This window comes from Molossus molossus, unplaced genomic scaffold (genome assembly GCF_014108415.1).
Source record: "Molossus molossus isolate mMolMol1 unplaced genomic scaffold, mMolMol1.p scaffold_m16_p_11, whole genome shotgun sequence".
Classification (NCBI taxonomy): Eukaryota; Metazoa; Chordata; class Mammalia; order Chiroptera; family Molossidae; genus Molossus; species Molossus molossus.
Window position 1 is genome coordinate 51,900,436 of NW_023425346.1, and position 27,274 is coordinate 51,927,709.

Here is a 27,274-nt window from a genome sequence, read left to right on the forward strand (position 1 = left end):
TCTGGGCTGTCAGTACCTTCCCAAACAGTGAGGCTGGGGTCTGGGAACCTTTACCCTGGGGGATAGGCTGGGGATTGAGGAGCAGGGCCTAGTCTTCCGCGGAGCAGACAAGACTGTTGTTAATTCAGTCGCAGGACCAGTGTAAAGGAGCTCTGCGGCCCTCCCGCCACCGGGTGCCCCCCGCTCTGTCTTTCCGCCTCCCCTCTCCTCTTCTCCCCAGCCCAGCTCCCAGCGCGTAGCGGAAGTGACGCGAGACATAGCGGAAGTCGCTCCAGACGCGGTGTTGTGCTGTGGGGAAGAGAGACGGATTTGTAAACCCCGGAGCGAGGTTCTACCTACTTGAAGCCGCTGCTGTGCGGAGACCCCGGGTGAAGCCACCATCACCATGTCTGACCAGGTACTGGGCTGGGGGCCGTTGGATGGCTGTGGCCGGGCCTGACTCGGCAGGGCAGGTCTGCCTGCCGCTGGGCTGGGGGGATGGAAGCGCGGGGGAGGGGAGCGCTGGCTGGGAGAGGGGCGGCCGGTGGGGACTCGGCGGGCTTGGGAGGGGAGTGGACTAGGGCTGGCAGTGGCGGGGCTTCCCCACCGGCCTTCAGGAACCATCCAGCCCCTCTCTAGGCTCGCTCATCACAGTCCCGTAGCCTCTGGTCTCGGCCTCCCTCAAATCGTACCCCTTGCAGAGCCCAGCTTCCACCTCCCTGGGAGAGTGAGCCCTTGGGGAAACCCGTCTGCCTCCCTCTTTAGAGGACTGATTGCAGAAACAGGGCTGTAGGCCCCAGTTATGTAACGGGAGAGACTCTCTGCCTGGGAGGCTCCATGGCCCTGGAAAGCGGGTAGACTCCACTTTTTGGTTTTCGATCTTTGGATAGTCCGGGTGTAGGGGACGTGGGGACGTGGGGACGTGGGGAGGGGGACGTTGTCGGGTGTTGCTGGGAACCTAGAAACTCTGCTTTCCGTTCGGATTGCAGCTAGGATCTGGCCGTTGCTACTCTTTTCTGAGTCTTTTTTCGTGTGGGGATGCAGAGTTGTCCCCTTTTTTCTTGTGCTTTTCCATTTCTTACTCGGGATTGGTTCAGCAACTCTCCAGTTGTAAGAGAGAACTCAGAATAATCAAGAAACAAAGTAGAACAAAACTGCTCCAGCAACAGAAAACATTTCCTCTGGGCATTAACCTGAAGATGACTGATAACTTTTGAGGAATAGTTAGGAAATCTTCGTGTATATGGAGCAGTTGCAAAACATTTGCAGAAAGCTGCCTGTTATGGCAAAGTGCTCCATCTCAATGCTAATACCAAGAATTTTCTTGGGATTTGCATTCAGTCTGGAGAGGACGATTGTCCCCGGTGAGTTTTTCTTCGTCCTTTTCTAGTTAACCACGTTTATGGCTAGTTTTTTAATTAATAAGGTTTTTTTTGAGGGGGGGGGTCTGGCCTTCTGTTTCCATTTGCTAAGACATTTTTGACTTTTTAAAGTGTTTTTGGACCTTTAAATCTTGTTTAGTGATAGTTATATAGAAAACTGTTTTTCATTCAACTCCATAATGTACTAGACATTCTAAATTTAACACTCTTGTTTCCTTGGCTTATAACTCAGTTCAGTTTTGTACCTCTTGGCCATAGCATGTGAGGCTTTTGTGCATTTGTACTGTTGTGCGAAGTGTACATGTACATTTTTAAAGCTTAACTAGACTCTAGATTAGTTTTGAGTGGATCTTATTAGTAACAGTCTAGATTAATTCCCAAATTGGTATGGGAATGGCATTATAAGTATCTCCCTAGATAGCTGTTTACTTGGTTGCCAGGAGGAGAGAACAGGTGTAAATGTTTAGTTTCATCAGCCTTTTATTTTGATGCTTAGAAGTGGCTAGGAAGCATGTTGAAATTTACTAGTTGGGCGAAAGAGCAATGTACAGAAAGAATAATAGAGTAAATTATAGAATTTATTGCTCCAGTTTCTATTCTGGTCATTTAAGAAAGACTTGAAGGAAGAAATAAAGGACTTTGGACATTAATAGGTGGCTTTAGGCCAGAGGGTCTTTAGATTCTTTTCCAGGGGTCCTCAAGGCCAAATGGTTTTCATGATAATACTAGGGCATTATTTGTCTTTTTCACTCTGATTCTTTCATGAGTGTTCAGTTGAGTTTTCTTTTTTTAAATTAAAAAAAAAATTATTGATTTTTTTTTTTCTTTTTTTTAGAGAGAGAGGGAGAGATAGAAATATCGATGTGAGAGAGAGACATCAATCAGCTGCCTCCTGCACACCCTCCACCAGGGATTGAGCCCACCACCCGGACATGTACCCTGACCAGGAATCAAACTGGGACCTCTCAGTCCATGGGATGACACTCAATCCACTGAGCCATATTGACCGGGCTCAGTTGAGTTTTCTAAGGACTAACATGACTGATATCACAACAGATTGAAATGTAGAAGCAGATGTGAAAATCCAGCCCCTTTCTATTAAGCCAAAGAGATTTGAGAAAATGCAGAACAGTGCCACTCTTCTCACTAGTTTTGTTTTGAAAACTATTATTTAAAAATTGATTTTTAGAGAGAGAGAAGGCAGAGAGAGAGAGAGAGAGAAAAAAAAAAGAGAGAGAGATAGAAAGAGAAACATTGATTTGTTCCACTTATTTAAGCATTCATTGGTTGTTTTTTGTATGTGCCCTGACCAAGCATAGAACCCACAACCTTGGCTTATCAGGGATGACACTCTAACCAACTGAGCTATCCAGTCAGGGCTTTGAAAAACATTTTATTTATTTTTTTCTTCTTTAATTGATTTTAGAAAGAGAGAAGAAGGGAGAGGGAGAGAAACTTTGATGAGAGAGAACATTGAATAGCTGCCTCTAGCATGCCCCTTACTGGGGATTGAGCCTACAACCTGCGCATGTGCCTTGACCAGAAATCAACTGGGACTTCTCAGTCCATGGGATGCTCAATCCACTGAGCCACACCAGCGGGCAAAAACTATTTTTTTTTTATCATCCTTACCTGAGGACATTTTTTGTATTTATCTTCAGATAGTGGGAGGGAGAGAGGGAGGAAGAGAAAGAGGGAAACTTTGATGTGAGAGAGACACATCGAGAGGCTGCCACCCACACGACCCCAACCGGGGCCAGGGCCAAACTGCAACCAAGGTATGTGCCCTTAACGGAAACCGAACCCGCGCCTTGCTGGTCCGCGCTCTAACCACTGAGCCAAACCGGCCCGGGCCAAAAACTATTTTTAATAAATGGTTTCGGGCTCCATCCTTAGTGAGGGGTGTGCAGGAGGCAGCCAGTCCATGTTTCTCTCTCACATCGATGTTTCTATCTCTCCTTTCCTCTCTCAAAAATCATAAGAACACATTTTAAAAAATTTTAAACTTATTTGCTAATATATGATGGGTTTATTGTTATTTAAAAATGAATTGATATTTAAGACATTTCTCAGTTTCAGTGTCTAATACTGTAAATTTCAGTAGATCTAACCTGACAAGAATTTTATGGGTTTCAAAATAATTTTTCAGAGCATAAAATTTGTGAGACCAAAAAGTTTGAGAACTCTAGTCTGATAGACCAGTATCATTGTTAATAATTGGGACCCAGTACAGTTTCATGTTGGGTGCTGAGGATTTAAGGAGGTAAGAAGCTGAACTCTTTTTTTTTTTTATCCTCACCTGAGGACATTTCTCCATTTTTTGTTCAGATAGAGTGGGAGAGATGGAGGGAGGGGGAGAGAGAGAGAAACATCGACGTGAAAGGGACACATCGACGTGAAAGGGACACATCGAGTGGCTGCCTCCCGCACGACCAACCAGGGCCGGGGACAAACCACAACTGAGGTATGTGCCTTTAGAGCGGGAACCGAACCTAGGTCCCTCCAGACCGCAGGCCGATGCTCTAACTGCTGAGCCAAATTGGCCAGGGCAAGAAGCTGAACTCTTAACCATTAAGAGGCTTATGAGAGGGAGTAAGAATCCCAAGTTACTACTGTGCAGTATCAGCAGCATGAGACTGAACCATTGTCCCCAAAAGATAATCTTTAAAGGAAGTTTTATTAGAATGATGTATTTTCTGAGGCACCTTTCAAGACGTTATTGCCTGGTGCTAAGATACTGAAATTGGGTAATAATTTCAGGTTAAATTAGGTAGACACTAAATTCACATAGGACTTAGATTTATGGGTTTTCTGTTGATTAATGAAATATGATTATTTTTGGAGTTTGAGTGAAACACTTGTTATAATTCTAACAGTTGCAGCATTATCCAGTGGATTTTTGGACCATTATTGAATAATCCTCTCAAACAAGTTCTAAATTCAAGGTTCATGGACCCTAAAGGCTGAAAATCCAGTGAAATTGTATGGAGTGTTTTGTATTTGTGTATGTGTATATTTTTAGGGAGAAAGGTCCCATAACTTTCATCAGGAGTACATGATCCCTCAAAAGAGTTTAAGTACTAGCCTGTAACAAATAACAGAGATTTGATTGGGTGCTCTCCTTTAGTCTAATCTCACCTTGAAGCAATACTAATGAGCACTTATATAGAACCCCAGTAAGGGTAATTTATACAAATATTTTTCCTTTTTCCTTCCCTGTATTCAAGTTTATACTGTTTCTTTTCTCTATCAAAATCATCAACGGCAGCGTGTACTTCAGCTCTTCAGTTCAGGTCTGTTAATTTGTAATAATTGGATGACTAATTTGCTGCAAATCCTAACTGAGTCTGTTATAATAAGGTTGACTCTCTCCATCCCCACCTCAGACAGAGAGATTGATTAGATGATTTCCTTTTATTGTTAGTCAGAGATTTGAAAGCATTATGTAATTCTGGTTATCTGTTGGTACCTAACAAACTACCTCAAAACTTAGTGGCTTAAAACAACAGCCTTCTATTTTGCTCATAAGTCTGTAATTTGGGCAGGGTTCTTTGAGTTGGACTCGTCATGACTTTTTGGTCTGTGGGGCCTCTGCTGGGATTACAGTACTCAGATGGCTGGGTGTTGGCATGGCTGAGCTCTTCATGGAGTCTCATCATGTGTTATTTTCAGCATGAAGACCCCAAGATATTCAGATTTATACCATCTCAGGGTGCACAGAGAGAGTGAGTATTCCCAGAGAACCCAGGGTGGAAACCTCAAGCCTCCTAGGACCTATCATTGGAAGTTAATTCTGCTTTCTGTTGGTCAGGCAAATCATTAAGGCCAGACCATATTCAAGGGAAAGGCATTTATATGTTTACTTAGATACTGACAATTATTATTATTTTCTTTATTGATTTTAGAGAGGAAGGGAGAGGGAGAGAGAGATAGCAACATTGATGAGAGAGAACATCTTTTGGCTGCCTCCTGCATGCTCCCCCAGTGGGGATTGGGCCCACAACCCGGGCATGTACCCTGACTGGGAATTGAACTGGCGACTTCTTGGTACATAGGTCAATGCTCAACCACTGAGCCACACTGGCTGGGCTAATTTTTTTATTGTTGAAAGTAGTACAGATGTCTCTTCTTTTTTCCCCTCTTTGACACCCTCCTCCCTGCTCCCCCCAACTTAATTTTTTTTTTGGTGGTATGTGCCCTTAGCGGGAACCGAACCCCAGACTCTCTGGTCCGCAGGCCGACGCTCAGCCGCTGAGCCAAACTGGCCAGGGCTTAATTTTTTTTTATTAGGATATAATTGACATATATTAGTTTCAGTTGTACACTATAATGATTTGATGTGCATACATTGTGCATGATCACCACAATAAGTCTAGTTAACATCTGTCACCACACAGTTATAAATTTGTTTTCTTGTGATAACTTTGAGATCTACTTTTTATCAACTTTTCTTTTTATCTTCACCTGAGGACATTTTTCCATTTTTTGTTCAGATAGAGTGGGAGGGAGAGAGAGGAAGAGAGAGAGAGAGAAACATTGACGTGAAAGGTACACATCGAGTGGCTGCCACTTGCATGACCATCCAGGGCCAGGGACAAACTGCAGCCGAGGTATGCGCCCTTAGCAGGAACTGAACCCAGGTTTCTCTGGACTGCAGGCCAACGCTCTAACCGCTAAGCCAAACCGGCCAGGGCTCAACTTTTTTTTTTAATCCTCACTGGAGGACATTTTTGTATTCATCTTCAGATAAAGGGGGAGGGAGAGAGGGAGGAAGAGAGAGAGAGAGAAAGAAACATCAAGTGGTTGCCACCCACACAACTCCAACTGGGGCCGGGGACAAACTGCAACCGAGGTACTTCCCCTAGCAAGAACTGAACCCGGGACTCTTGGTCCACTGGCTGAAACTCTAACCATTGAGCAAACCGGCCAGGGCTTTTATCAACTTTTAAACACACATACATATAAGGGCAAGACATTGAGATTTTCTTTTTCAATGGGAAGAGTAACAAAGAATTTGCAGTTATCTGTAATCCACACTAGTTGTTTTTCTTCTGTCAGCTAGTATTGTTCCCTGCAGTGTTCTTTATATCTCCCTGTTGATGTTTATTGATCTTACTGTAATTTAGATCTGTAAGTTGAGGTAGCAGGAAATATGATGAACTGGGTATATATTAAAATTCATAATTATGTATACTGTTAACTGTTAAGTTATAGAATAAGTATACTGAACTGTAGCTATAGTTTGAGCATGTAGTGATAATTAAGGATTACATGCTCTTGAGAGAAATGATATAGTCTGTCTTCTCTCTGATAGATACATGAAGTGCTGCTAATGGTTGTTACAAATATATAAGTTATAATAAAACATTTCAAGCCCAGCCGGTGTGGCTCAACCATGCACCAAGAGGTCACTGGTTTGATTCCTAGTCAGGGCACATGTTGGGGTTGTGGGCTTGATCCCCAGTAGGGGTTGTGCAGGAGGCAGCTGATTGATGTTTCTCTCTCATCAATGTTTCTCTCTCTCTAAAAATCAGTAAAAACATATTAAAAATTTTTTCAAAGAAAATGTGACCTAAGCAATATTTCATAGTATTTTGAAAACAATATGATTGTTATGGTTAGAGTACTCATGAAGGCAGGTTGAGTAAGTTAAAAACTATAAAGTGATCATAAACTGTCTTGACACCTATAGCAGTTAGAATGTTTCTGTTACATCTTTGATATATAGTGTTAACAATTACTTGCTTAAGTACCTTTCTTCATTAGACTGTTCACTTTTGAGGGTCAGGAATCAACCTTTATTCATCCTTTATTTCTGAAGTGTCCAGTACAATGACTGAATACTTAGTAAAAGTTCTTGAAGTGGTACAATTTATTCATTTAACAAGTCTATATTGAATGCCATTATGTTCAAGGCACCATTCTAGAGCCTAGAATTGGAAGGTTGCCTCAAAAACATGAAGCAGGTATCTTTCTCCTCCACTTTCAAGTCCCATGATGTTTTGTTATTAAGGGTTGGTTTCATTTTCTGATGTTTTTGCATACCTTCTTGATCTTTAATTCTATTAGCAATAGTTACCGGGTAACTTTATCTCCAAGATTGAATCAGTTGCTTCTTCCAAAACATTGGGTTTGTTATGGATAATTTTCTCTTAGACTGGTTTAGTATCTCATTTTGGAATTTTCAGAAATTGTGATGTTTTTTGGTAGATAATTCTCTGATATTCTATTTCTTCTTCTTCTTCTTTTTGGGTATGTGCCCCTAGCGGGAACCGAACCTGGGACTCTCTGGCCGATGCTCCAACCACTGAGCCAAACCTGACAGGGCCTGATATTCTACTTTAAAAAACAAGTCATGTAGTGCCCTGGCCAGGTAGCTTAGTTGGTTAGAGTGCTGATCCAATAGGTTGTAGATTCTATCCTAGGTCAGGGCACATACAAGAATCAACCAGTGAATGTATAAATAAGGGGAACAACAAATCAATGTCTCTTGTCTCTCTGTCTGTCTCTTCTGCCCCTTCCTCTCTCTCTCTCCCTCTCAAAATCAGTTTTAAAAAAAGAATCATGTGGGTAAGTTCACACAGATCCTATTAATCCTATTACTGAGCACCTTAGTTTTACAGTTTTACCTTTGCATAATTCTGCAACAGGACTTAGGTTTATTTAGACATGTTGTATTTGTTATACTTTTTATTTTGACCATTCTTTTTACATTCGTTTGCCTTCACTGAGCTAACGTTAATCTGAAGGAAAGACCTGAAGGAAGGAAGGGTGGAGTTCTGTTTGTTAGACTTGTTGTTCTTAATTTCTAGGGCCAGTTATTTTTAAAGGTTTTAGTGAAGATTAATTAATATATGTATGAAAAAGTGCACATAAATAGTTTGCTGAATTTTCACAAACTGATCATATTCTTGCAGCCAGCACCCAGATTAAGAACCACTGTCCTAACTACCTACTGATAACACAGATTAGTTTCAACTGTTTTTATACATTATAACATTATGTAAGTGGAATCATACTTGATAGTATTTCTGTGTCTGGCTTCTTTTGCTCAGAATCGTTTGGAGGTTGGTATGTTGTTAAATCTCATTGCTGTATTACATTGCATTGTGTGACTATAACATGATTTACTTACCCTTCTGCTTTTGGTGCACTTTTGAGACTTTTGAGGTAGTTTTCTAGGACCTATATAGTAAAAATAATTTTTTTTTTTTTTATCTTCACCTGAGGACATTTTTCCATTTTTTGTTCAGGTAGAGTGGGAGGGAGAGAGAGGAACAGAGAGAGAGAGAGAAACATCGACGTGAAAGGGACACATCAAGTGGCTGCCACCCACCCACACAACCAACCAGGGCCGGGGACAAACTGCAACCGAGGTACGTGCCCTTAGCGGGAACTGAATCCGGGTGTCTCTGAACTGTAGGCTGACGCTCTAACTGCTGAGCCAAACCGGCCAGGGCAGTAAAAATAATTTAAAAAAAAAAACTGCACCTGAGGACATTTTCATTGATTTTTTTTTTCTTTTTCAAGAGAGAGGGGAGCCCGGCTGGTGTGGCTCAGTGATTGAGCATTGACCCATGCACCAAGAGGTCACCGGTTCGATTCCCAGTCAGGGCACATGCCCAGGCTGTGGGCCAAATCCCCAGTGAGGGCATGCAGGAGGCGGCCAATCGATGTTTCTGTCTCTCTCTCCCTTTCCATTCCTCTCTCTCTAAAACTCAATAAAGAAAAAAAAATAGAAGTTTTTAAACAAAAAAGGGGGGAGGGGCGGGGAGATTGACAGAGAGAGAGAGAAAGAAAGTTTGATGTGACAGAGAAACATTGATCCGTTGCCTCCAGTATTCACCCTGATCAGGGCTGGGGATTGAACCTGTTGCCCAGGTATGTGCCCGGACTGGAATCGAACTTGTGACCTTTTGGTGTACAGGATGACACTCCTACCACTGTGCCACACTGGCCAGGGCTCTGGGACCTATTTTTAACCAAATGATACTTATTTACAGCACCTTCTACATCAGTTCAAATTGCTTTTGGACCGAATAACAGAAAGTCTGATGTATTAGGTTAAACAAATATGCAGTTTATTTTTCTCATGAAACATGAAGTCTAGACATAAGTAGTTCAGTGCTGGTAAGGCAGTTCCACAATGCCTTCATATTCCTTCTTTATCCTCAACAGATGTTCTTCACTCTCATGCTTATCTCCTTGCAGTCACAAAAAAAGTTACTTTGTGTCATTTTTTCAGGAAAGAGAAAGGGAAGGAGCAAAAGGAAAAAGTATGTACCAGCAAAAAGTATGTCATCTTATATCTCATTGGCTAGCACCATGTCATGTGGCCATAAGAGAAGCTGGGAAACATGTTTTTTACCTGGCCAGATTTAGGTTTCCTTTTGTAAGCAAGAAGGAGAAAATGGATTTTGGATAGGTAATTAACAAAGTCTGCCATGCTTGTAAATCTGTTTGCTAGTACTTTTGATACACTGAAACTAATTTGTTCCAGGTTTTGCAAAGGTCCATAGTCTAGGGTCAAAGAGAAGATTTTACAAAACCAGTATGCTTTTCAGTTATAATTTAGTTCCTTAGAAGTTGTCTGTGCATGTCTAGCATTTAACCACAATTCTAGGATTGCATGTAAATTTCTAGAAGACCCAGTATCTTGATAGCTTGACTAAACTTTGAAGTTATGTATCTAAAGGTCAGTTTCATTCCAAATCTCAAGTACTGTTTCATTAAGTGTGAATATATGCAGCATAAAAATGAAAGTGTATATGTATTTTTGTGTTTTAGCATTGTGGTATATCTACTGAAGTATGGGATGACTTTACTATAATTTTTGGGTTTGTATCTTTTAATGATGGATATAAATATTAGAATTATCCAATTTAATTTTTGCTGAGCTTTCTTCGTTAGGAAATTTAATTGAAATAAACTGATGTATTATAATAAGACCTGTGGTTAACAGAATTTTTGGAAACTCTGAATGCATTTGTGAAATATGAAATATTTTATTATGGAAAATTTGAACGTATGTATAATTATACCCATATACCCATCTCTTGGCCTATATTACTTTGTCTACACTGCCCCATTCCATTCCCTCATATTATTTTGAAACCAGTCCCAGACATCACATCATTTTATCTGTAAATATTTTAATATGTATCTCTAAAAGTAGACTTTTTCTTTTAACGTAATCTGGATGCTTTTATCACACCTGAAAAATGAAAGATCTGCCCTGGCTGGTGTGGCTTAGTTGGTTGAGTGTCTTTCCATGCACCGAAAGGTCGCCGGTTTGATTCCCAGTCAGGGTACATACCCAGGTTATGGGTTCGATCCTTGGTCGGGGTGTGTATGGGAGACATCAGATCAATGTTGCGTGCTCTCTCCCTTTCTCTAGAATCAATAAAAACATTAAAAAAAATCAGCAGATCTGTTAATGCTATCACATGAGAGTAAATGGGTTCTTTGTTTTTGGGTTTCCAGAAACCACCCCTCTTTCAGAAGAATGAATAATCCTTGTACAGCTGGAAGGGTCAGTGACAGATTGGAGGTAGTTAAGTGTGATGCCCTGTCTCCAGTTGATTGAATTGTCAACATACTGATTGCCAGAGTGCTTTTTTTTTTTTTATCCTTACCTGAGGACATTTTTCCATTTTTTATTCAGATAGAGCAGGAGGGAGAGAGAGGAAGAGAGAGAGAAACTTTGACGTGAAAGGGACACATCAAGTGGCTGCCACCCGCACAACCAACCAGGGCCGAGGACAAACTGCAACCGAGGTACGCGCCCTTAGCGGGAACCAAACCCAGGTCTCTCTGGACCGCAGGCCGACACTCTAACTGCTGAGCAAAACCAGCCAGGGCTCAGAGTGCTTTTAAGCAGAGTTCTTATTCTTTTGACTTAAAATTGCACAATAAAATCTTTCTCATGAATTTTGAACATTTGTAAATGAGGATTGTTGGGTCTTCCGTCCTTTCCAGTCTAGTTCTCTTCTCAGATCCTTTAGCTGTTTTATCTATGTCTTGGAAAGAAGAGTTGATAGTATGTGGTGCCTGATAAATTCCTTTATCATTCCACTTAGCATGATTCAGTCTGTGGATGACACATACCTGAAAATGTGGTTTCCAGTTCCTCTCTTTAATCTTGCATATACATTTACTATTCTTTTCATTACCAGTTTCTTCTGCTCTGGGGCCGTGTATCCTTTACAGCCAAACCAACCAACCCTCTCTGGGATTCTCTTTTCTCTGATGATCTAGTGTCCCAGACCCAGTGCTGAATGCTTTCACTGTTTTGTAACTAGTGTGCCATACCATTCTGTTTTGGCTGAGGGGCAAGAAGGGAAAGGCAGCATACAAAAAGGACACAGATCACTAGAGACAGACTTTGGCCTTTTCTGTCCAAGATCATCTTATTTCTTAAACTAGTTTGTCAAAAGAAAAAAAGACAGCTCACGAAAAGTTGGATGACTCCATTAGGCAAGCATGGGGCTATTAAACAAGTGGTACAGATGACTTTGCTATAGTGTTTCAGAGTTGGGAAGAGATCACCAAAATGGAGTGACTAGGGAAATTGGCAGTGTATTTTTGGAAATTTCAAGTTCTAGTGTTTACATATTATGAAACTGAAGAGAATTACTGCTTACCCAACTGTGAATATAAAAAACTGACTGAGGCCAAGATTGAACCTGCAAACCAGGTACGTTCCATTGATCGGGAATTGAATCTGAGACCCTTCAGACCGAGGGCTGATGCTGTAACTGCTGAGCCAAACCAGTCAGGGCTGGACTGCATTTTAGAGCAGTGGCTTTGGTGGTAGTTTGGAGAATTAATTGAAAGGAACAAGACTTATGTCTTTTTTGTTGTTGCAGTAATGTTAATGGGCAATGATAAGTGCCTGAACTAAAAGACAGTGGCTTGGAGAGAATGGGATAGATTTGAGAGTCACTAAGACATAGACTTGTCAGAATGATGAATGATTAAGTGAGATTGGAGAGAGAAAAGTAACCAACCTCCAAGTTTCTGTTGTGGGCAATTGAATATATGTCATTTATTGTAATTGGGAATCCAGGAGGAGTTGTAGGCTTTTTCTTTAAAAAAAATTTTTTTTCTCTATTGATTTTTAGAGAGGAAAGGAGAGGGAGAGATAGAAGCATCGATGAGAGAGAACATCAATTGGCCACCTCCTGCATGACCCCCACTGGAGATTTGGCCCACAGTCTGAGCATGTGCCGACTGGGAATTGAACTGATGACCTCTTGGTGCCATGGGTCAACGCTTAACCAGTAAGCCACACCGGCTGGGCGTAGGCCTTTTCTTTGATTTTGGTTTTCAGGAGCAGGAGTTAAAGCTAACATAACAATTTAGAAAGCTTTTGGTTTTGGACACTTACATTGAGGTACCCAGGGGACATCCAAAGTGGAGATATTCAAACACTTGAATAAATGAATGTGAAACTCAGAATACTGTTGGGTTGGAGAGAATGATTAACAGTTAGTTATTAGTACAGGCATACTTCGAAGATATTGCCAGTTTTGTTCTAGACCACTGAAGTAAAATGACTTGTAATATTTTTGCTGGTGGAAGGTGTTACCTTCAATTTGTAAAAAACATAACATCTGTGAAGTGCAATAGAGTGAGGTATGCCTGTATCTTAGAGGTAGTTGGAATCACAGGTCACCTAGGGAGACAAAGAAAAAGCAGTGAATTGAAGATATGGAATCCAGAGGAGCACACCAGCATTTAAGGAAATAGCCAAGATGAGGAGAGAATGGAATCTCTTAGGCCAAAGGTGGAGAATTTTCAAGGAAGGAAGTCATCAAGGAAGAAGTGTTTGCTGTGTTAGAGTTAAAGGTGAGATTTGAAATTGTCCACTGGATTTAGCAATAAGGAGTTGAACTAGTAACCTTGGTGAGAGCAATGTCAAGTGGAATGGTGAGAGATAAACCATATTACAGGGGGTTGAGGGTGAAATTGGAGATAGCAAATGCTGAGTCCTCTTGTAAGAAGTTTGGTGACAAAGATGAGAACAACAGTTAGAGAAGCCGGTTCAGGGGGATATTTTAAAATGGAGAATAAATTCTATAAAAGATATGAATAAATTGCAAATAGGAGCATTAAAGGAAAATATTAATCCCATTTGGAAGGTTGAGCTGTGCTTTGGTTCCTAGAAGAGTTATTTAAGTACTAGGCTTCAGAAGAGTGGGGTTGATTTCCCTGAGATTATTTCAGAGAAGCTGAGGAAAGATATATTCCTGGTAAAGGAAACAGAAACCACAAAGGGCTGAAGGTGGAAAAATGCTGATGGGCATATTTGGGGAACATTAAATAGTCCAATTTAACCAAATCCTTGGGTTTGTAAAGAAACTGGTAAGAGAAAAAAGTGAGAGTTGAGTTTGGTAATGGAAGAACTCAGTGCGATGCTGTGGGGTTCGATTCTAGACCTTAAAGTACTGTAAGCTATTAATACTTTTTAATCGTGGTAGTTATACGATAAGAGAAGCTGTGCTTTAGAGAATTCTGAAGCAGTGTGGACAATGGTGGGCAAAGAATTCTTGTCCTAAGTAGCCTTTACAGCTACCCTATCTAGGAAATACTAGAGCAAAATGATCTCTATTGTGCTGACGTATTGCTGCTGGGGTTGGGGTGGATTCTTCTTTGTGCTAACTCAAACAAAGCTTCTTTACTAACACTCCTCCCAGTTAAAGAGAATTCAGGGCTTTGTTGCTCTTTGTTGCCCTTCACTGCATGAAATAAGCTGTCCTTGCCCTCTGTAGATACTTAAAGGAAGAAACAACTGTTTACTATGAATATAAATTCATAGAAATATGGTGGCGAGGCTACATTTGAAGACCGTCAAATACTGTCTCACTAAAGAAGGTTAATTTTGCCTGCTTCCATAATATGCAATAGTCAGCAAATGTTGAAAGTTCTGCAGAATGAAAAGCAGGCAAGGATTCACTTTAATGAAGTCAATTCTGTTATCTAAGCACTTCCCTAGACTCTAGCCTGTATCTTCATGTTAAAAGCTACTTCTAGTTTAATAGGTTCTGTTAAATTTTGAATGTTAAAAAGCACTTATTAGATATGTTACTGGCATGAGATACACAGGTAATAGCTCTCTGATTTTACTTGTAAAATACAATATCATTGGTTATATTCTTATCAAGTGTGAAATTAACATTTTGAAATTGTTACAAATAATACAGTATATATTTAAATAAGCGGATAATTTGGTAGCCAAGTGAAAATTTCCAAGTTACCTTCTTTACTAAAAATGGATTACTTTTACTTCATGGTGAAGTTGTTTGAACTAATTTATTCTGTTAATTTCATTTTATTCCCCCCCCCTTTTTTTGGTACATGCCCCTAGCGGGAACTGAACCCGGGACTCTGTGGTCCGCAGGCCTACGCTCCAACCCCTGAGCCAAACCGGTCAGGGCAGTTTTATTTTCTTTTCAATATACCTTCATTTGAAATTATTTTACAACCTTCTTTTCTTTCTTCCAATTTTATTTCCTATTGTCCTTTTTCTACTTACCCTGTTTGTGCTCTTTTTCTTATTCCAGTTCAATTCCTCTGATTTTTTTTCTTCAGCCAAGCCTAATCTAAAATTGGATAGAATGCTTCAGATTGTCAAAAATAATAGATGATATAAAACTGGTTTGTTTCGACTCAGGGGTACATTAGACCAATACTTTGCTATTTGACTTTCCTTCCTAAGTCCTTCTTAAATAGACTTTGCTTATGCTAATATGCTTAATTTACATTTCTTAGTACACTTTTGTAATTGGAGTAAAGTCTCCCTATAGGTTGTGAGAAGATAATCTTGTCCCAGTGTTTGGTTAAGAATTCATGGAGAATGAGTTTCCTTTGACTAATAGGACCTAACTGTAGGCTAATGGTTTTCAGGTTGTTCCTTTGCCCAGCCACATTAGCACCACCTGGTAACTTGTTAGAAATGCAAATTATAGCCCAATCCCAGGCCCACAGAATAAACTGGGAGTGGGGCCCAGCAGTTTTAACAGGTCCTTGAGGCGATTCTGAAGCACAGTCAAGTTTTACAACCATTACTGTAGGATTTAATAATAAAAGAGGCCTCTTGATTTCTAGTGAATTGGTGTTTGGGCCAATAATTGATTTAGGATCTTTTTTGCTTACTTGATTGTCCAAGAAAATAAATGCTCTTTATTCTCATGTGAAGATTTTGTACTCTGAGCTAAAGTAATGGGTACTCATAAATGAGTAATGAAAATAGCATATAGGAACTTTTATCCTTAAAAGTCTTTTTTTTTTTCAGGAGGCAAAACCTTCAACTGAGGACTTGGGGGATAAGAAGGAAGGAGAATACATTAAACTCAAAGTCATTGGACAGGTGAGTTTTTTTTTTTTTTTTTTTTTTTTTTTTTACTTTCCTTGAATATATGAATAATTTTTGACACAGGAAAAATGATTTGAGGAAGGCAGTTTATTTAAAAATGGTATTTTCATTTATTATAGATGCATTTGTTGGAGGTAGAAGAGGCTGATACTGTTTTGTTCTTTGAGGCAGGGTTAGGTCACCTTAATTTCTCCAAATATAACCTTTTTCTTAGTATGCTTCAATGGCAGATACAACAGATACTATTGAGTGATAAGTAAGGCTAAGGCCCACCTTAAACACAAGGGCCTCTTAGCTTTTTTTGTGTGACCCTTTTCCCTTTCCTGACACCTAATTTTTCCAGACTCTGGCCTATGTCTTATTCACCCTTTTTGAGATGTTAACTGATAATTCAGGTTAGCTGAAAATTATTGGAAGAATGCATTTTCATTGTTGTTTTTTTAATGGGCAAAAGAGAGAATTGGTAGACTCTCACCATCAAAGTGAGAGAGTTCCATTTCCCCACGTTCTCCCAAACATGGGATATTACTGGTTCTTCAATTTTGTGCTAGTATGATAGGTAAACATGTTTTACATTTCTCTGATTATCAGTAAGGTGTAATTTTTGGTCTACTACAAATATATTCTATTGATTATGCGTTCATATTCTTTTCTCATTTACTGTGATTGTCTTACTTTGAAAAATTTTTATTAAGATTTTATTCACACACCAGAAAATCCATTTTAAAGTGTGTAATTCAGTGACTTTAGTATTTTTACAAGGCTGTTCACCCATTAATGCTGTTTAATTCTAGAACATATTCATCACCCCAAAAAGACATGCTGTACTCAGCAGTGTAACTCCCCATCCTCCTCTTCCCCCAGCCTCTAGCAAACACGAATCCATTTTGTCTTTACATTTTTATTAAGTAAAATTTATCAATCTCTTTTTTTAGATGGCTTGTAGGTTAAAATCTTGCTTTAGAATAAGGATTTCTCAATGTCAAGATTAGGGCAAAAATTCTCTTAAGAGAAAATATTAAAAAAAAATTTTAAATGTTAGCTCTAATTTGTCTGGATGGGATTTTAGTGTATGGTGTGAGGTTATGTTATAGAAATTTTGTCTGTTCATGAAATTATCCATAGGAAGAGAATTTGTTTTTCTTTATGAATTATAGACACAAAAATACTGTAAACATTCCATTCCCACTAATATAATTTGTGAATGTGATATGCAGTCATAAGGATTAGCTTTGAAATTTTACAGAATGCAAGTGTCAGTATTTATATCTGATGTTTGCCTGATAGTTTGCTTGACAGTGTGGGTAGAAGAAAAGAATCTGTGGTCCCGGTAAATCCATTTGACTAGCTCAGGTTCTTTTCATTTTATTCATGTGCGAGAAACCAGACTCGGGTGATTTTTTTTTGTTGTTGTTGTTGTGGTTGTTAATCCTTACCTGAGAATATTTTTCCATTGATTTTTAGATAGAGTGGAAGGGAGGGAGGGAGAGAGAAAGAAACATTGATGTCAGAGAGACACATGTATTGGTTGCCTCCCGCAAGACCCTGACTGGGCCGGGGATGAAACCTGCAACCCAGGTACCTGCCCTTGACAGGGAATTGAACCTGAGACCCTTTGGGCCAAGGGCCGACACTCTAGCCGCTGAACCAAACTGGCCAGGGCTGGTGTGACTTTCTATAGTAGGATTAAATTTCTCAGTCTGTTATGGTATGTGTCTCTCTTGTAGTTTGACTACTTTCAATGACACTTCAGTTGTGGGAGGTACTTTGTTTTTGAGTTGCTTTGGTGGGGGTTGGGGGGTAGTTGGTGATAATTTAACTTCTTTTATTTTAAATATAGGATAAATATGCAATTATGAAGGAATGCATTCATTGACATATATGCTTTTACTTATACTGCTAATTTTAAAACTCAAGACAGATTGTCTTTAAGTTTGTTTCATTAATTTCTTTTGAAATGGGTATAAAGCAGTGATTAGAGTGTTTCAATAACACCTGTTATGACTACTAAAATAATATTTTGGTGGGAAAATACAGATGACAAGGTTTGTTTCTATTTGTGTAATTAAATTGTTTCAAGTAAAGCAAATAATTTACACAAAGAGGGATAATTTTTTTCTTGTATCTCCTTAGGATAGCAGTGAGATTCACTTCAAAGTGAAAATGACAACACATCTCAAGAAACTCAAAGAATCATACTGTCAAAGACAGGTTTGTATGTTATTGTATTAAATACAATGCTTTATATGTCATTAATTTTTCTTTGTCTTTATGTCTTTACCAGTGTGTGTATGTAATAAAGGCAAGTAAAATTTTGGTGATCACTATGAAATTTCCTTGCTTATAACCATGAATGTTTAGCCATATGTTCAATGTAAGTACTAATGTTATCTTTAAGTACTAAGTTTATTATCTTTATACATAGTACTACAGATTACTGCTAATTGCTTTCTGTGTTTTCAGTATCAAGGGATTTTCTCTTGAAAAATCATATAGAAGTCTAATTAATTTGGTAATTCCAAATTCTCACAGATTCTGGCCTTCATGAGCTAGATTATACCTTTTTAGATTCAAATTTAGGCTCCACCACTGTTTTACTGTGGGACCAAGAACAAGTTATATGCCTTGTTTCCCCTTAGAAAAATGGGAATATTATAGTGCCTATCCCATGAAGATGAAATAATATGACCTACTTAAAGCTCTTAACATAATGCCTAAAAATACTCAATAAATGTTACCCATTATCATTATTAATAAAATACGTTTTAAAAATAAATGTACTTGGAATTAATATATAGATGCTCCTCGACTTACAATGGGGTTGCGTCCCAATAAACTCATCATAATTAAAAATATCATAAATCAAACATGCATTTAATATACCTAATCTATTGAAAGTTATAGCTTAGCCTGCCTTAAATGTGCTTAGAGCACAATATCCAAAAATGCTGGCAACACAGTACACTGTAGAGTATTGGTTGTTTATCCCCCACGATTGCGTTGCTGAATGGGAGCTGTAGCTGTTTGTTGCTGCCCAGCATCACGAGAGAGTATTGTACTGCGTATCAGTAGCCTGGCAAAAGATCAAAATTCAAAAAATTTTTTCCTTTATTTTATAGAAAGAGAGGAAGGGAGAGGGAGAGAGAAACATCGATAAGAGAGAACATTGATTGGCCGCCTTCTGCATGCTCCCCACTGGGGATCCGGCCCACAACCTTGGGCTTGTGCCCTGATTGGGAATCGAACCAGTGACCTCTTGGTGCATGGGTCGATGCTCAACCACTGAGCCACACCAGCCGGCTAATATTTCCTTTTTAAAAGATCCTATAATTAAATTAAAATCAAAGCATATTCTGCCTTTGTAAATTATATTTATTTTATTTAATATATCCCTGGAAAGAATTTAAAATGAATAAAGGGGAAGTGTGCATGGTCTTATATACTTGTGTGTAGTATATATTGAAAGATAGTTTAATTTTTTTTTGGATGTTTTGGGGATGGTATTTAAGTAGTCAGTGGAATCTTAATACGTTGGTATTGAGCAAAACTTTCATAATACTTTTGGACTAGATAAATGATTTTTTTTTTTTAAATCCTCACATGAGGACATTTTTTGATATTTTGTTCAGATAGAGGGAGAGGGGGAGAGAGAGAAACAACGACGTGAAAGGGACACATCAAGTGAGTTGCCACCCACACGACCCAACCAAGGCCAGGGACAAACTGCAACTGAGGTACGCTCCCCTAGTGGGAACTGAACCCAGGTCTCTCTGGACTGCAGGCCAACGCTCTAACCGCTGAGCCAAACTGGCCAGGGCAGATAAATGATTCTTGATTCGTACTTATTATTGAAGTTATTTCCCTTTATTTTTTAAAAATGTGTTTTTTAATGCTCACCCAAGGATATTTTTCCATTATCTTCAGACAGAATCGGGGGGAGGGAGCGGGAGAGAGAGAGAAGAGAAAGAGAAAGAAAGAGAAACATCGAGGTGAAAGAGACACACTGCCTGGTTTGCCTCCTGCATGACCCCAACCAGGGCCGAGGACAAACCACAACTGAGGTATGTGCCCTTGACCGGAATCAGACCCATGACTCTTCAACTGCTGAGCCAAACCGGTCAGGGCTAAATATGTTTTTATTCATTTTTTTTTAGAGAGAGAGAGAGGAAGGGGAGAGATAGAAATATCTGTGTGAGAGAGAAGCTTCAATTGGCTGCTTCCTGCATGCTCCCCACTGGGGATCAAGCCTGCAAACTGGGAGTGTGCCCTGACTCGGAATTGAACTGGGACCTCTCAGTCCATGGGATGATGCTCAATCCACTGAGCCATAGTGGCTGGGCTGAAGTTATTTCTCTTTAAATGAGTCATCTCTTCCCTTATAGCTATTTTGTTGAATAAGTGATTAGAAAAATATATTTTAATATTTGTTGTGATATTATAGTGCTATCTATACTATCACAGGTTTTTTATAGCTTATCTGGCTAGCTACTGTGCTTTACCAAATTTCTGTGATTTAATCTTTTTTTTTTTTTTTTATCCTCACCCGAGGACGTTTTTCCATTTTTTGTACAGATAGAGTGGGAGGGAGAGATAGGAAGAGAGAGAGAGAGGGAAACATCGATGTGAAAGGGACACATCGAGTGGCTGCCACCCGCACAGCCAACCAGGGCCGGGGACAAACTGCAACTGAGGTACGTGCCCTTAGCGGGAACCGAACCCGGGTCTCTCCGGACCGCAGGCGGACGCTCTAACCGCTGAGCCAAACCGGCCAGGGCTTAATCTTTTTTAAATAAACGTTTTTACTGATTTTTTTTTTTTTATCCTCACCCGAGGATATTTTTCCATTTTTTGTACAGATAGAGTGGGAGGGAGAAAGAGAGAGAGAAACATCGACGTGAAGGGACACATCGAGTGGTTGCCACCCGCACGACCAACCAGGGCCGGGGACAAACCGCAACCGAAGTACGTGCCCTTAGCGGGAACCGAACCCGGGTCTCTCGGGACCGCAGGCCGACGCTCTAACCGCTGAGCCAAACTGGCCAGGGCATTACTGATTTTTAGAGAGGAAGGGAGAGAGAGAAACATTGATGAGAGAGAAGCATCAATTAGCTGCCTCCTGCACGCTTCCTACTGAGGACGGAGCCCAAAACCCAGGCATGTGCCCTGATTGAGAATCAAACTGGGACTTAGTCCATTGGGTGAAGCTCAGTCCATTGAGCCACACCCGCTGGGCTCTATGATTTAATCTATTTAAGACCAGTTTTGCTTGTATTGTTGGAAGCTAGTAAGGTTGCTCATCCAATTTCTGATTTTATCTTTTATGTTAGATTACAGATTTCAGAGGAAATTAACATTGTGGTTGAGAGCACAGGCTTAGAACAGATTTGGTCTTAAATTCTTGGCTAGCAGTGTGCCCTCTCTCTATACCTTTGATTCTCTAGCTGTAAAATGAAGATAAAATGGTGAACATTTATGATTATGTATGTAAAATGCTTGAAACAGAGGGCCTAGCAAATAGTTGGTACTCAATATACTGTAATTGTGATAATAGAATTAGCTGTCTAGTTTTATGTTCTGTTCGTTCTGCTGAAGCTTTCATGTTTGCTTTTTGTGCACCAAAGCTTTTATCTTTTCTAAGATTTATGTGAGAGTGTGTGTGTGTGTATGTGTGTATATACATACATATATATATGTGTGTGTGTTTTTTGCCTTTTTAGGGAGTTCCAATGAATTCACTCAGGTTTCTCTTTGAAGGTCAGAGAATTGCTGATAATCACACTCCTAAAGAAGTGAGTAAAATTTCTTCTTTGTGTCAAGAAAAATGTTAAATTCTGCATTGAATGATTTGGTTCACTGGTATTAAATTGCCCATTTCTTGAATATTCTGATGTAAGCAGTATACCACTTGTCAGGGAGAAAAATAATCTTTTGAGTTGAACTTCCGATAGATTGTCTTTAAAAGTGCCAATAAAAAAGAGAAGTTGAAAGTAGAATGGAGTACTGAGATTGTCATAAGGTACAAACTATGTCTTTTTTGAAGATGGACAGATGTTCCTCAAATTTGGCAGATTTCTGGTACACTTTCATGATAATGGTGACCTTTATGTTTTTTGTTTTTTTTATTTATTTATTTTTATCCTCACCCGAGGACATTTTTCCATTCTTTGTTCAGGTAGAGTGGGAGGGAGAGAGAGGAACAGAGAGAGAGAGAGAGAGAAACATCGATGCGAAAGGAACACATTGAGTGGCTGCCACCCGCACAACCGACCAGGGCCGGGGACAAACTGCAACCGAGGTACGCGCCCTTAGCGGGAACCAAACCCAGGTCTCTCAGGACCGCAGGCCGACGCTCTAACCGCTGAGCCAAACCGGCCAGGGCTATGGTTTGATTTTTACTTTTGACGCATTTTGACAACTTGATACAGAAGCTTAGTATTTATTAATATATTTGGCTCCATCATCTTGATTTATGTTTTTTTGTAAATATGTTTTTATTGATTTATTAGAGAGAAAGGGAGAAGGAGAGAGAAATAGAAACATTGATAATAGAGAAACATTGATTAGCTGCCTCCTGCACGTCCCCCACTGGGGATCAAGCCCGTAACCCAGGCATGTGCCCTGACCAGGAATTGAACCTGTGACCTCTTGGTGCATGGGTCGATGCTCAGCCACTGAACCATACTGGCCGGACTTATGTTTTTTCATGCTTCTGTGTGTTCATTTGTTTTATTATATGGACTTTTCTTTGTTTATATATTCATTCAGTTTGGGTTTTTGTGACATTTCCTCATGATTAGATTCAGTTTTTCTGAATATTAATCTAAATATTAATCTGATATTAATCTAAAAAGATCAGGTTCTTTTTTTTCATTTTTGGTATAGTGGCACAGTGTGAAGCTGTGTACTTGTGAGTGCATCACACCAGGAAGTATATGACCATTTGTCTTGTGGGTAATACTAACTTTATTTATTTATCCTCACCCAGGGACATTTTTCCATTTTTTTTGTTCAGATAGAGTGGGAGGGAGAGAGAGGGAGAGAGAGAAACATTGACGTGAAAGGGACACATTGAGTGGTTGCCACCCACACAACCCAACCAGGGCCGGGGACAAACTGCAACCGAGGTACGTGCCCTTAGTGGGAACTGAACCCGGGTCTCTCCGGACCGCAGGCCGACGCTCTAACTGCTGAGCCAAACTGGCCAGGGCAACATTCACATTTTTTAAGACTACAAATAAATTAGTTATTCTCTAGAAAGTCCTGAATTTGAGTTATATATTTTTGGCTGGAATACTACTTAAATAATGATGTCTTTCTCAGGATGCAGTATCGAGCACATGAAGCCCTTTATGGGTGACGTTAATTGTTACCACTCAGTTTAACTTTTTTTCCCCTTTATTGTGCAGTTGTTATTTTTCTTCTTTTAATTGAGTAATATGTGAGGACATACTTCTGAATACTTCTTTCTCATCAAACTTTCCCCTCGAGGTTTAGTGTCCATTCACTTTCTTGAGTATTTCCTTACTTTATGGCACAGTAAGATGTTTCACACTCATGTAATTTTCCTGTTCTAGCTAGAAAGTTTTTTTTTGTAATCCTCATCCAAGGACATTTTTCCATTTTTTGTTCAGATAGAGTGTGGGGGTGGGAAACATCGATGTGAAAGGGCCACATCGGGTGGTCGCCATCCACACGACCCAACCAGGGCAGGGGACAAACTGCAGCTGAGGTAAATGCCCTTAGCGGGAACCAAAGCTGGATCTCTCTGGACCTCAGGCCGAAGCTCTAACCGCTGAGCCAAACCGGCCAGGGCGAAATAGTTTCTTAATTCAGAATAGATACTAAATGCACTTTAAAGTTGTTTTTTTTTTTTTATCCTCACCCGAGGACATTTTTTCATTTTTTGTTCAGATAGAGCAGGAGGGAGAGAGAGAGAGAAATATCGATGTGAAGGGACACATCGAGTGGCTGTAACCCGCAAGACCAACCAGGGCTGGGGACAAACTGCAACCGAGGTACATGCCCTTAGCGGGAACCGAACCCGGGTCTCTCTGGACCGCAGGCCGACGCTCCAACCGCTGAGCCAAACCGGCCAGGGCTGTTTTGTTTTTTTTTAAATTTTTTTTTCTTGGTTTTAAGAGAGAGAGGAAGGGAGAGGGAGAGAGAGATAGAAACATGTATGAGAGAGAACATCGATCGGCCACCTCCTGCATGCCCCCATTGGGGATTTGGCCCATAACTTGGGCATGTGCCCTGATCAAGAATCGAACTGGCTACCTCTTGGTGCATGGGTCGATGCTTAGCCACTGAGCCATACCGGCTGGGAGTTACTAAATGCATTTTAGTGATACCTTCCTTATAATCATTAAGAGATGATCTTTTCAGAAGAATAATGGGGCAGTGGGAAAGAGTAAATATTTAGAGTGACTTCCTGTCCTTTTCATTTATCTCTACTAATGTACATAATTTGAGGACATGTGCTCTTGATTTCCAGGTTGTCTTGTAATGTTTGGAGTTTTATTCTTTGCAATATTTAACAGGCTATATGTGCAATTAAAATTGTTTTAATGGCATCTTTAATAATTTAATATTCATATATGTACCACAGCCAAGGTAACCATAACATTAGAGCCAATCTAATCACTTAAAATTCTAATCCACAGAAGCCTGTGTTTTATTTTAAGTTTTCTTAGCATATTTTACTTTTTTATATTTTGTAATTCCACACAAAAATGTCACCTATAAAATATACAACCTTTTTTATTAGAGAAGGTTATTGATCTTAGACTTTTTTTGAGGACAGTTGGCTGACACCTATATTGCTCTGGGGGAAGAGGGGTGCTCAGGACCTCTTGGTTGGGGGCACTGCTTTCTCTTTAGTCATAGGCTGCTGGCTGTACAGGATGGTGCTGGCTCTGTGGATGGCAGCTGTTCACAGATCTGGACAGCACCTGTTCTTGAGGATCATATGCTGGATTCTGCTCAGGGTATCTTGGGCATTCTTGTTGATGGTGATCCACACGTAAATGGCTGGCTTCATGATGACAATACCTTTGCTGTTGGCTGCTGGCTCCATGCCCATTGTCTTGAGGTGAATCAGCCCCTTGTAATGAAAAGAGTTGTGGGACTTCAGATTCTTGGGTTCAGTGCTGTACATCTGCTTGTTCCACTTAATCAGAAAGCATGAGCAGTTCCATATGACCATTCATTGCAGGTGGGCAGACAAGGCAACAGCCACTCTCCCTGAGGCAGCCGGAGACGGGAAGAGCAATCTTAAATGTTAAAATTTTTATTTTTCATGCTCTATTGTAGTTCACTGGACACGATGCTAGTTAGTTAGCTAGTTTGTTTTATCAGTCTGCCTATTACATTGCTTTTCAATCCCGGCTGCACACAAGAATCACAGTCCTTTTCCCTCATTGAGGGTAAAACCTGGGTTACTGTGTGACACCATGCCTCTTTATATACTCTTTTCTTTCTTTTTTTAAGATTTTTAAAATTGAATTTTTAGAGAGGAAGGGAGGGAGGGAGAAACATTGATGTGAGAGTGAAACATCCATTGGCTGGCTCCTGCACGCCCTCTACTGGGGATGGAACCTGCAACCCCAGCCTGTGCCCTGACAGGGAATCGAACTGGCAACCTCCTGGTGCATGGGATGACTGTCAACTAACTGAGCCATACCAGTCAGGGCTCTTTTTTTTTTTTTTTTTTTAATTAATAAATTTTACTGATTTTTTAGAGAGAGAAACATCAATGTGAGAGAGACACATCGATCAGCTACCTTCCGCAAGCCCCCAGCTGGGGATCAAGCCCGAAACCCAGGCATATGCCCCGACTGGGAATTGAACTGGGACCCCTCAGTCCTTGGGACAATGCTCAATCCACTGAGCCACACCGGCTGGGCAATCTTTTTTTTTTTAATGTAAAGAATTCTCATGCCCTGGCTAGGTGGCTCGCTTGGAACATTGTCTAGTACACCGAAAGGTTGCATGTTGGATTCTTGGTCAGGGTACATACCTAGGCTGCAGGTTTGATCCCCAGTCAGGGCGTGTTTGGGAGGCAACCTATTGATGTTTCTCTCTCACATCAATGAGTCATTCCAGCCAGGCTTATTTAAATGATTAGATACATGTTCCATTAGATTTAAAACTCCTTTAAGGTCCTTTTCAATAAACACTTCCATTTTATTTTTTTTTGTGTGTGTTTTTTTTTTTTTAATCCTCATCCGAGGATATTTTTCCATTTTTTGTACAGATAGAGTGGGAGGGAGGGAGAGGAAGGGAGAGACAGACAGAAACATCGACGTGAAGGGACACATCGAGTGGCTGCCACCCGCACGACCAACCAGGGCCGGGGACAAACTGCAACCGAAGTACGTGCCCTTAGCGGGAACCGAACCCGGGTCTCTCCGGACCGCAGGCCGACGCTCTAACCGCTGAGCCAAACTGGCCAGGGCTAAACACTTCCATTTTATATAGGGAGTAAGTTGGGAAGTGAAATTGACTCAGCAAAGTAATAAAGGACTTTATTGTTACATTGTTATATGTCTTTAGATTAAAGGAAAAGGGTTCTTAATCTTAGAACAGTGTAACTATGGATCCCCTTTGTATCATTTTGTACTTTAAAACAGTGGCCACAAAATTGCAGCCAATTAAAAAATAATGCTTTTATATTCTACTAAAATATTTTTCTTTCCTCTTACAGCTGGGAATGGAGGAAGAAGACGTGATTGAAGTTTATCAGGAACAAACGGGGGGTCATTCAACAGTTTAGATATTCTTTTTATTTTCTTTTCTTTTCCTCAATCCTTTTTTATTTTTAAAAATAGTTCTTTTGTAATGTGGTGTTCAAAATGGAAGTGAAAACTGACCCTTTATCTCTTTAAAACATCTGGTAATTTCAATTCTAGTGCCCATTATTCATTATTGTTTGTTTTCATTGTGCTGATTTTTGGTGATCAGACCTAAGCCCCTTTCACGTTGCCCTCTCTTTTTAAATATTACATGTGTGCACAGGAAGGCTGCCTTTTTCAGGACTGTGCATCTTCAGGCTTGTAATAAATAAGGTCGACCATTGCAGGTGTTCATAATGACTTCTAATTGGCCCTGAAGTTCTAGCATGTGATTGCTTCACTCCTGGACTGTGACTTTCAGTGGGAGATGGAAGTTTTTCAGAGAACTGAACTGTGGAAAAATGACCTTTCCTCAACTTGAAGCTACTTTTAAAATCTGAAGGTCTGGACCAAAAGAAGAGAAATATCAGGTTGGAGTCAAGATGACAGATAAGGTGAGAGTAAAGACTAACTCCAAAGATGGCTTCACTGAAGAGAAAGTATTTTAAGAGTAAAAAAAAAATCTTGTCAGAAGATCCCAGAAAAGTTTCATTAGCAGTTAATAAAGTTATTCATGCATAAGGGTATACAACAGAGCACTGCTCTTTTTGATTTTATTTGTACTTTTTGGCCTGGGATATGGGTTTTAAATGGACATTGTCTGTACCAGCTTCATCAAAATAAACAAAATATTTGTAAAAATC

At 40.1% G+C, this 27,274-nt stretch overlaps 1 protein-coding gene across 1 annotated transcript; it reads left to right on the forward strand.

The window, feature by feature from the left end:
* The first annotated feature begins 240 nt into the window (after window positions 1-240).
* SUMO1 (small ubiquitin like modifier 1) lies at window positions 241-27,274 on the forward strand. Its single transcript, XM_036254833.1, has 5 exons — window positions 241-397; window positions 15,658-15,732; window positions 17,872-17,949; window positions 21,456-21,527; window positions 26,444-27,274. Exons 1-5 carry the CDS (start codon window positions 386-388, stop codon window positions 26,510-26,512), a joined length of 306 nt encoding a protein of 101 aa, XP_036110726.1. The 5' UTR covers window positions 241-385; the 3' UTR covers window positions 26,513-27,274.